Raw genomic sequence first — 11620 nt, forward strand, 5'->3', positions numbered from 1 at the left:
CCCGGCACCCGAGAGAAAATTGTGGGAGGCAGATGTTTGATTGTGGGCAGATTTGGCACTGAGCACCACCACCTCTAGACCAGACGCTGGGCTAACAGGCAGCTTCAAATCCGGGCACATAGAAGTGAATCGGAGGGGGGGGAGAGGGGCAAACAAGGACTCTAGCCCTCCTCTTGGGCTGCCTTGGCTCCAGACCAGCCTCTCCCTCTTGGGGTCTGGCTAAAGGGACACCCCCACCCTCTTTCGGAAGGCCCTTCTCTTTCCGTCTGGCTCGTTCAGTTGGGTGTCGGAGGTACAATTTACAAACAGCAGTTAGAAGCCAACCTTACATACCAGATAATTTATTAAGATGGGCCGCCAGGCAAAAAATAATTATTAAATTATTAATAAATACTTGCAATAAATATACAATATACGAGAACGGCAGAGTCGAAAGGGACCCGAAGGGCCATTTAGTCCAGCCCCCTGCGGTCCTCATTATCCACTGCTTTCTTGGCAACTGCCAAGTCCTTCCAGAGAAAGGAGGCAAGTGTTGCGTCTCAGTGACGGGTCTTTCCTTGTCACAGAGTCAGAAGGCTGAAATTTGTCCAAAGGCGCATGTAAAGGTTCTGCGCGTCTTGCGCGTTTTATGTGACAATATAATCCACGATGGAGACCTCCCCAATCCGGTTTGTCACGCTGACAGCTTTGTTGACCTGGGCAGATGTGCAGATGTACCACTGAGGAAAGGCAGCTGACTCGAACCTGGTGTAGTCCCCAACTGCAACTCTGTAGAAGAGGAAGCGCCCTTTGTCGGATTTGTCGAGGTCCCCTTCGATGCTGGCTTCCTGCGGGTGGAAAAGGTGAGATTACATCTAAGGAAATCCACTTTCCAAGGTGCCTACACTAGCTCCACAACACCACTAGGTTTCAGGGTGGTTAACAACATAAAACCACAACAAAAAACCACAAAATACATAGTAAAAACAAGAAAAGCCAATAACCGCCCCCTCCTCAACACATTTTTAAAGGGCACTGGATGTCAATCGGCCAAAGCCCTAGTTAAAGAGGAATGTTTTTGCAAGGAGACCCTGTGCCAGCTGAGTTGCCTACTTGAACTCAGATCTCCAGGAGGAGCTGTACATGCTTCCTCCTCCAGGGTTTGAGATCATGAGGCATGGATGTGGCGGTTGCACAAATCCATCTATGGGTTACGTCAATCTGCCAGAAACTGGACTATATCACTCCCTATTCTACTTCACGACAGCAACGCCGCTGAATCTCTGCTATTCCTGCCTTAGGTGGAGTTTCCCCCAGAAGATTGCATTGAGAGCAAAGCAGTGGAAACGCACTGGACAGGCAGAAGTTCTACAGTTTTTGGCTGGTGCCTAAAGGTGGATAATGAAGGTGCCTGGCGAACCTCCTTGGGGAGAGCACTCCACAAATGGGGGGCCACTGCAGAAAAGGCCCCGTTCTTGCATTGCTACCCTCCGGACCTCTCAAAGAGGAGGCACGTGAAGAAGGGCCTCGGAAGATGATCTCAGGGTCTGGGTGGGTTCATATGGAGAGAGGCGGTCCTTTAGGTACTGCGGTCCAGAGCTGTTTACTCTGGCCATCGCAACAACGAAAGAAGAACCTGCTGGATCAGGCCAATGGGCCAGTATCCTGTTCTCACTGTTCACAAGAGCCCTCCCTCCTCTTGGGATTTCCAGTAACCGGAAGCATAAGCTGTGAAGGAACCTCTCACCTCCAGCTGAAGTGCTGGTTGGTCACCGCTCTGCACGCAAGACAGGTATAGCTCCTTCCCTTTGATTTTCAGGGCGATGGGGATCTTCGCTACACCTTCCTCGATTTTCGGCCGATAGACGTACATTTTCACCCTCGCTGGAAAATGTGAGGACACAGGATTAATAGCAAGAAACGTTTCAGCCCGGCTAGGACTGGCCACCCGTAGGAGATGACTGGTGAGGAACATCAAGGATGGGGGTTCCTACCTTCTTTGCTGATGTCCGCCTGTTGGAGCTCCAAGGCCACCAGCTGGGTTGTCCCGTTGAGGACAAGGGACTTCTGGTTGACGTCTCGGATGTTGCAGGAGATGCTCCTGCTGAGGTGGTAGATGGGATCTGTGGCATAGGTGCATTCGCAGGTGTCAAAGTCAACTGGTTCTGAAGAGGAAAAGACACTCTGGGTCAAGACCTGCCACTTGCAACGCAACAGTAAGAGCCGTTCTTCAGTGGAACGTATGATCTCAGAAGGTGGGGAGCTCTCTCCTTCATCAGAAGCTTTTAAACAAAAGTTGGCTGGCAGGGGTCCTTTAGCAGTGACAGCCCACCTGCTGCTGCCCCCACCCTTACCAAGCCAGAGCTGTTCTTTCTTTTTGCCCCCACATCCAGCGGTTGAGCAAGCTGATTGGGCGCCTGGGGTGGTGTGCGTGCCCTGCGCCCAGGAGTGGGGCCAGCCGCCTGTGGGGCTGCGCGAGCCAGGGCAGGACGCTCCGTGGGGCCTCTGAGGAGTCTGCCTGCCTCCTCCCACTCAGCTGCCCTACAGCTGAGGGGGAGGCGGTGGGCGGACCGTTTGGGGCAGCGCAGAGCCTGCGAGCGCCCAAGCGACCATGTCACTCCCAAGAGAGATGCGTGGCTCGGGCACACTGCAGGCCCCGTGGTGAGTGCCACCTGGCATTTTGTCACCCCCCTCAGTGGTGACACCTGGGGCGGCCCACCCACCACCACCCCCTTCCTCCGCCCCTGCCCACATCTTAAAGGGACCCCTGACCATTAGGTCCAGTCGTGACCGATTCTGGGGTTGCGGCACTCATCTCGCTTTACTGGCCGAGGGAGCCAGCGTACAGCTTCCGGGTCATGTGGCCAGAATGACAAAGCCGCTTCTGGCGAACCAGAGCAGCGCACGGAAACGCTGTTTACCTTCCCACCGGAGCGGTACCTATTTATCTACTTGCACTTTGACGTGCTTTCGAACTGCTAGGTTGGCAGGAGCAGGGACTGAGCAACGGGAGCTCACCCCGTGGCAGGGATTCGAACCACCGACCTTTTGATCGGCAAGCCCTAGGCTCTGTGGTTTAACCCACAGCGTCACCTGTGTCCCTTGCCCACATCTTATTCAGTGCTTACTCCCAGAAGTGTTTAGGCAAGCAGGAAGAGATCATGGCCTCTGTGTGTCACTGATCCACCTCAAAGGAAACTGTTAGGGAAGTTTTTAATGTCTGATGCTCTCTTGTTTTTAATATTCAGTTGGAAGCCGCCTAGAGTGGCTGGGGAAACCCAGCCAGATGAGCGGGGTATAAATAATAAATTATTATTATTATTATTTTGAAGGGTCCTGCAGTCCAAAGGCTGTTGCTTCCCTCTAAGGCCAGAGGGATGGCGGAAAAGAACAGCGACACGACAGCAGCTTCCAGTTGGGTCTGCTTGGCCAACAAATGGAATAAAGTGCTTTGTCCTTCAACCACCTCCTGCTGCAGGAAATGTCTCTACACTCCTTCCTTGCTGGGGATTCCCATCACACCCAATATGGCAGCCAGCTGGTGTTCCATACCATACCTAAGACGGAATTGATGATGTCCATCAGGTCGTCATCTGTGAAAAGCGCCCTGGCTTTGGAGGACTTCTTCTTCTTCATCCTCTCAATCGCCACCATAATGATCGCTGCCTTCTGGAAGCCCAGAGATGAAGGGCTGTTGGCGATCTTCACCTGAATGCCGACTTTGCAGGCAGGATGGCTCAGCCCTGGGAAGGCCTCCTGGGGTGGGGGAGCAAAGCAGACCTCAGCTGAAGTCAAACCATCAGCAGCAAAGTCCCCTCCTGTCCACCTGGGGACAAGAAGTCTCATTCCGCCATTGTAAGGACTTGATTATTTCCGTGTGGCGGCCCCTGAACTCTGGAACTCCCTGCCTATTGGCATCAGGCAGTACTCCTGAAATGTTATGATATTAAATAAATAAGGCAAAGTGCTGAGGGATGGGGCACCAGGCAACGCTCATTGCCCTTCAGGGAGGCGTTGTCTAGCCTCCTTGGAATGATTTTAAACACCCCCCCCAGTTCATTATAAATCATTTCTCAGAAGGCCTTAGCTATTTTGCAAGTCCACCACATGTGGTGAAATGTACCTTCTTTAACATTACACTTCCAACATACGTTGGTCGTGTTCTTATACATTTTCGCTAGTCTTGTAGGAGTCAAATACCATCTATACACCATCTTTATATAATTCTCTTTTAACGTACAGCAAGCTGTAAATGTTAAGTCCTTATTCCATAACTTCCCCCATGAAGCAAATTGTATATTCTATCCCACATCTTTTGCCCAGTGTATTGTTACAGACTTCCTAATCTTTTGTTTCCCATTCCAGCAACAATTTATACATTTTTGACAGAACTTTTCCATTATTATCTAACGGTTCTTTCTGCACTTGGTTCAGTCTAAAAAGCCGACTCCTTTGTTCAATCTAAAAATGTCATTTAATTGATGATATTGGAGCCAGTCAGTTAACAAATGTCTTATATCCTCATTTTAGTTTATTTTTTTACTCTAAATTGATTTCCCCCCTCAATTAACAGTTCTCTATATGTTGGCTATTCTTTTTCCGTATTTGTTTTTTTCACTGACAATTCTTCTAATGGTGATAACCACCATGGGGTGTCTAGCTTCCTTGGAAGGCAAATGGCCGCCTTGCTTGGAGGTGGTTCTGCAGCTCCAGCCATCTGGCTGACTAAGCCCTTTTCAGGTGTTCATTTCTGCTCATGATTAGGATGGGACAGAGGAGCTTTCTTGAACAGAGGCAGCCTGGAGAAATTCCTTACCTTGGCCAGCGAAGGCCGGTCCTCTTCGTAGAACTGTATCTCGTCCACACTGCAAACAGAAAGCAAGAGAAGCGGGTCAGAGACTCCCAGGCAAAAGTCAACATCATTGGAACTAGGGTGGATACGTGCATCACACACGGCACATTTCTTGGGGTATTTGCTGGCATTGTAAGGGGAGTCAAGGTGTTGGGTAAACAAACCCCAGGCAACATCTTCTGGAACTGCCTCTTTAGGAAAGGCAAAGATCTCGCCCACCCTGGTTGTCCAAAAGAATATCATGTCCAGTGGGATCAATAGAGATACACACACACACAGAATCCCCCTGTCCAGTTCCTATAGTACATCTTCTACCAGGGACTCAGCTACATTAGTTTTTGTTGTTTTTTTTAAAGCGTTTTAAATGCATTATAACACTGTGACACCAGATGGTGCTATAGAGTTCGATCCTTTGGCAATATGGTTTCCCATTACAGTATGAGCTTCACAACACATTTTCCTGAATTTTTTTTTATGTGTCTAGATCCAGCCAAAAACAACACTGGCTGCTTCTGTTCCATGTCCAGACCAAAAGGTGGATTAAAATGGGTCTAGCTCAGTGGTTCTCAAAGCGGGTGGTGGGATTACCTGGTGTGTGTGTGTGTGTGTGTGTGTGTGTGTGTGTGTGTGTGTGTGTGTTTGTGCACACACTAAGAGTCAAGAGGGGCAGGGAGGCACCTGAGGTATAAATGACTATCTGTCTTTGCAAGCTGGCGTCACTAGATCGTTCACCAGTTTTGTCGAATTAATTAAACTGAATAGTTTGAACTGGATTCTGAACAAACGTGCAAATAATTTCTTGCAGTTTTGAATGCTAATTGTGCTATTATCTTCCTTTCTGGGTCATGCAAACCACTATTATGAACAATGCTTTTCATAGGGGAGGAGCGCTGGGGGTGAGTTTATGTTGGGAACCATTGGGCTAAGGAATCCACACAATCAATCAATATCTGGACCTGAGAAGCAGGTGGCAGTCATAGTGGCGTGATTAATCTCTGCGGGAACCATCGGGGGCACCAGTTGCTCCACCTGCCTTGGACCTATATAAGGGGGAGCTGCTGCTTAAGTGCTAATTCTTGCTAATTTCACAGGGAATAATCTGTTGCCTTTCTGGATGTTGTATTTGCTGTTTGGGATATTCAGATTTAGTCTGATTTTTATTGAATTATTGTGTTTGCACTGGCATGTTTGCATTTGCATTGTTTGTGAGCTGCCTTGGGGTGTCAAAGGGTGGCCTATAAGTAAATAATACCATAACGTGTGTGTGTGTGTGTGTGTGTGTGTGTGTGTGTGTGTGTGTGTGTGCGTGCGTGCCTGCCTGCCTGCCTGCCTGTCCCTGAGCACCCAGCACAGCTTCACAGCCTGGGGCCATCAGTGGTGGTTACCTGCAGAAGTCCATCGCCTCCTCTTCGCACTCAGGCACTCTAGACATGGGGGCTTTTGATCTAGGGAGAAGAAAGAAATTTACGGAAGTTAGCGAAAGAGTCTCACACTGGAGCACCTTCAGAGGAAGGAGAAGCGAAGCTGCTGTTTCGTAACCAGACGAACAAGATTGCGATTGAAACTATGTGCACACTGTGTGGACAGATTACCAGCAGCCCCAGGAAAGGTGTTCGTACGGCTGTTGTGGTCCCACAGAATACAAAGCAGGGCAGCAAACATGAGCAACTCAAGCAAATCACTTGAATAAAGGTGGAGTTTATGATCTTTGTTGTCTGAAAACAAGCAATTCCCTTAACCACTTAGAAACTCAAGAGAATTTCGATGTGATTTAAGTCAGAGCCTTTGCTGAGTACTCCTGACTCTAACTTAGCACCCTCCTCTAATTCCCACAAACTTTCATCTCCAGCCTGCAGAGGGAAAGGGAGAATTTCGGGAAGTGAAGAGAACCCTTGAGCGTGCAAGAAAAGGAAATCAGGCAGGTCAAGTTCACAAGTGCCTTCAAATAACTTCAGTTTGCACGAGGAATTTCAGCTTGCAGACTTCCTCTTCTGCGAGGAGCTGCAGAGCTTCTGCAGAGAAGGACAGACCCGGGAAGATAACTTAGTGTTTAGAGCACTTGCCAGGCAAGCAGAAGGTCCCGGATTCACTCCCTGCTAGTATCTCCAGGGAGGGGTGGAAGAGACCCCTGCCTGAAATCCTGGAGGGCACCTGCAGTCAATGGCCCAGTTTCTTATGTTCCTGCGGGCTGGAGCATCAACCTCAAGGCAGACTGTCAGGTGGCCATGGGCATGTTGCTCTCTCTTCTCCAGTAACACCCAACCAATGATCATACAAATGATTTATCGTATCTCTGTGGGCCTGAGATACAGCAATTTATGGGTACTGCAAGCCACAGTACTAGCCAAGTGGTTGAAGGCAACCTTGCATTCTGAAGGGACAGGCAAAGCAGGGCTGACCATTTGGGGATGAATCAAGAACTGTAGAGTGGGAAGGGATCCAATGGGTCATCTAGCCCAACCCCATGCAGGAATCACAGCTAAAGAAGGTTGAGGTCTCTTCATGAAACCTGCAAGTCTCCCCTTTGACCGCAGACTGTCTTGCCAGAGTGGTGCATGCTCTGGTTATCTTCCGCTTGGACTACTGCAATGCTCTCTACATGGGGCTACCTTTGAAGGTGACCCAGAAACTACAACTAATCCAAATGCGGCAGCTAGACTGGTGACTGCCGAGACCACATAACACAGGTCCTAAAAGACCTCCAAGCACAATTCAAAGTCTTATGCTGACCTTTAAAGCCCTAAACGGCCTCAGTCCTGTATACCTGAAGGAGCGTCTCCACCCCCATTGTCCAGCCCGGACACTGAGGTCCAGCGCCGAGGGCCTTCTGGTGGTTCCCTCATTCCGAGAAGTGAGGTTACAGGGAACCAGACAGAGGGCCTTCTCGGTAGTGGCACCCACCCTGTGGAACGCCCTCCCTTCAGATGTGAAGGAAATAAGCAGCTATCTTCTCTTCTTCTTCTTCTTCTTCTTCTTCTTCTTCTTCTTCTTCTTCTTCTTCTTCTTCTTCTTCTTCTTCTTCCTCGCCAGTCTTCTCAAGGCAGTTGCTGTGGGGTCTCTCTCCCCAAAGTCAGGGTTGGCGGGGTCCTCTCTGTCCCCCTTCTTCATGAGATGATCTGGCTCAGGCTGTGCCAGCTTCCCCCTCAAACTGGTTCCTTCTTCTCTGCTTCATAGGAATCTGCCTTTCACAGAGAACTGGGTCTACCTGGGACAGTATTACCTAACCTGGCAGTGGGTCTGTGGAGTTTGAGGTAGGAGTCTCTTCCACACCTGACAGAAGATGCTTGCTGGCAAGGCAAAATCCTCTACCACTTAACTACAGCTTCTTAGAGTTCCGACTCCTAAACCATCCCATTTTCACATGGAACCCTCACCCAGATGTCTGCCTGGGGGTCCGTTTAATCCTTGCAGAACCTTTTGGCTGACATTTAATGCAGCTAATCATAGACTCAGCCTTGCAAGCCAGACATATTCCTCAAGACAACCTCCCTGCAAAGAAATGCTGAAGTTTTACCTGTCCAAGGAAGTCTCGCCGGTCTTTTTCCAGAACAGAGGATTTCTAGCCTTCCAAGCTGCTCCTCTTGCTGTGAAGTGGTCTCTGCTACAGCAGAGATGGCCCTCTTATCTGTTTCTCGGCAGCGGAAGAAGACGTGGTCATGCAAATGAACTTCTCTCTCGTACCTGAGCGTTTCAAAAGCGGCAAAAATGAAGTCCTTTCCTTCCTGCTTCCATGAACAGGAAGCGGTTGCGTTGCAAAATGAGCACAAAAACACAAATTGTGAAAGCGCAGAATTTTGTGGGGATTTGCTGTGCTCAGCAGAGGCAAATGACAAGAATACCACAAGAAGTGACACCCTGGAGGCTTTCAAGAATTTTGCTTCTGCTGTGAGATGTAATCAGGCTGTTTTGGGATTTTTCCGGCGTCCCAGGGGGCCCAGCTGGTGAGAAACCCATGGCTAGGTTGGGTGGTTAGGTCAAGTAGTATTCCTGCACGCCCAACTCTTTCATGTGGCTTCCCACCCAGTAATCTGAATGAAGGAGAGAATGGGGAGTTGTTGTTTATTCGTTTAGTCGTGTCCGACTCTTCGTGACCCCATGGACCAGAGCACAACAGGCACTCCTGTCTTCCACTGCCCCCCACAGTTTAGTCAAACTCATGCTGGTAGCTTCGAGAACATTGTCCAACCATCTCGTCCTCTGTTGTCCCCTTCTCCTTGTGCCCTCCATCTTTCCCAACACCAGTGTCTTTTCCAGGGAGTCTTCTCTTCTCACGAGGTGGCCAAAGTATTGGAGCCTCAGCTTCAGGATCTGTCCTTCCAGTGAGCACTCAGGGCTGATTTCCTTCAGAATGGAGAGGTTTGATCTTCTTGCAGTCCGTGGGACTCTTGAGTCTCCTCCAGCACCATAATTAAAAGGCATCAATTCTTCGGCAATCAGCTTTCTTTATGGTCCAACTCTCACTTCCATACATCATGACTGGGAAAACCATATCTTTAACTATACGGACCTTTGTTGGCAAGGGGTTATCTCTGCTTTTTAAGATGCTGTCTAGGTTTGTCATTGCTTTTCTCCCAAGAAGCAGGCGTCTTTTAATTCCGTGGCTGCTGTCACCATCTGCAGTGATCATGGAGCCCAAGAAAGTAAAATCTCTCACTGCCTCCATTTCTTCCCCTTCTATTTGCCAGGAGGTGATGGGCCCAGTGGCCATGATCTTTGTTTTTTTGATGTTGAGCTTCAAACCATGCACAGATCTACTCTGATATTTTCTTTTGTTGGCCACCTTCCTGATGCCCATAAATAGTCTCAAAAATGCCTACTCAGAACTAACAATATGTAAGCTGAGGGGGCCTCAGAGGTTTCTCAGGTCTTATCCCTCCAGAATTCCTTGCTGTGAGCAAGAAGCACCCCACATGAAACCTCTATAATATAACAAACTGGTTTCGAAGTGGTTTAATTGTCAGTGAGCACTCAGGGCTGATTTCCTTCAGAATGGAGAGGTTTGATCTTCTTGCAGTCCATGGGACTCTCAAGAGTCTCCTCCAGCACCATAATTCAAAAGCATGAGAGCATCCCACAAATGGGAAGGTGCCATTAGCTGGTGGGGAGGCCCACCCATTTGTTTGATGGCGCAGAGCAACCCCTTTGGTTATGCTCATTGTGGTGCTTAACCAGTCAGCTAAAAACCATGACCATCCTAGACAAAGGGGCTGGTTTGGCAAGCTTGGTCTCATACCTTCCACCCCCACAGGCACAGGCTCCTGAGAACTGGAAGGGTCTCAGGGCATCACCCAGACTGAGCCCCAAACCCACGCCCTTGTTAATGCAGGACACCTAGGTTTGCTACGACCGGCGGCTCAGTGGATGGGCATGCGCTGCTTGCTGAAATGCCAGCGTGGCTCGTGCATTCTCAAGGGGGATGTGTGTCCAAATGAGACACAATGAACAACAGCACTGTATGAACCGGATCTTCAAACTGAACTCTGGGTTTGCCAGCAGCCCTGCTTCTGAAGTGCATCTGAGAAAGCCTCTCTGAGCGTTCCTGCCCATGGGTTTCCGTGGTAGCTCAGTGGTATAGCAGCCGCCTTGCATGCGGAAGTTCCCAAGTTCAATCCCCAGCAGCTCCATGTAGGGCAGAGAGAGTAAAGGTAAAGGTAAAGAGACCCCTGACCATTAGGTCTAGTTGTGGCCGACTCTGGGGTTGCGGCACTCGTCTTGCTTTACTGGCCGAGGGAGCCGGCGTACAGCTCCTGGGTCATGTGGCCAGTATTTTTTTTTTTTTTTTGGGGGGGGGAAATGAATGGATTCCTATGCCCCACGAATAACCTAGAGATGCATTTTAAATAAAAGGACACATTCTACTCATGTAAAAACATACTGGTTCCCAGACCGTCCGCGGGCCGGATTGAGAAGGCGATTGGGCCTTATGTGGCCCCTAGGCCTTAGTTTGCCTAGCCCTGTCCTAGAGAGTGGCTGCTGCCAATCCGTGTAGACAATACTGAACTAGAGGGACCCCAAGGGCCTGACTCAACATTAGGCAGCTTCTTATATTCTATTGTGCTCCAGCAATTAGGATGACTCAGAGATTCACCCATCTAGCCCCACAGTCCTGCTAGCGACAGCCTGGCTCGAATCCCAAAAGCCACAGCCTGGTCAGGATTCCAAGTACCCCTTGAGCAAAACTGGAAGTCAGACGTCACAGATGCTGTGTCTGAGCGCATTGCTGGGCACTCCTGGGTGCGCGGTCGCTGCTCGGCTGTGGTCACGACCGGAACCAAACTTCCTCCTTTGCTTCACCGCAACCCGCTTCCTGTTTCTCTCATTGTCCTACGTGGGGTTTGACAAGGGCTGGCAGGTCTCTCGATTTACATATGTGGGGATTTGTGAAATTGTGACAAGTCCCCCTCTTTCCCCTGCTGACCCAGGAGGAGAGCAGGAATGGTGACTCAGGTGGGTTTCCAGGCTGGCTCCTGTGTTGGGAAAACCCGATCCCCATGCCCAGCGGATGGGGTGCAATGGAAGGGAGGGTCTGGGGCACTTGGCGGTCTCCTTTTCATAGCTGTGTGTTGGAACTCAGGGAGCAGAATTTGCAGCGAGAGCCGTTTTGTGCATCTGCTGAATAAAGAATTAAAAGGTAAAAGTAAAGGTACCCGTGACCGTTAGGTCCAGTCGCAAATTACTCTGTGGTTGCGTTGCTCATCTCGCTTTACTGGCCAAGGGAGCCTGGCGTACAGCTCCCGGGTCATGTGGCCAGCATGACTAAGCCACTTCTGGTGAACCAGAGCATCGCAC

General features: G+C 49.8%; 1 protein-coding gene across 2 annotated transcripts; it reads right to left on the minus strand.

Moving 5' to 3' along the window:
• Positions 1–325: 325 nt before the first annotated feature.
• Positions 326–8488, minus strand: IL1B (interleukin 1 beta; the record flags this gene model as incomplete). Of its 2 annotated transcripts, XM_081203203.1 has the most annotated exons (8): positions 8346–8488; positions 6217–6276; positions 4796–4844; positions 3537–3735; positions 1974–2144; positions 1727–1863; positions 696–827; positions 326–538 (listed from the first exon to the last, which is right to left on the minus strand). In XM_081203203.1, exons 2-8 carry the CDS (start codon positions 6261–6263, stop codon positions 326–328), a joined length of 948 nt encoding a protein of 315 aa, XP_081059329.1. In that variant the 5' UTR covers positions 6264–6276; positions 8346–8488. The 2 variants fall into 2 exon arrangements, with proteins under 2 accessions (XP_081059329.1, XP_081059330.1); XM_081203204.1 differs by having other exon boundaries at positions 326–827.
• Positions 8489–11620: the final 3132 nt, after the last annotated feature.

The sequence above is a fragment of the Podarcis bocagei genome, assembly GCF_964188305.1.
Source record: "Podarcis bocagei genome assembly, chromosome: 7".
In the NCBI taxonomy this organism is placed as follows: domain Eukaryota; kingdom Metazoa; phylum Chordata; class Lepidosauria; order Squamata; family Lacertidae; genus Podarcis; species Podarcis bocagei.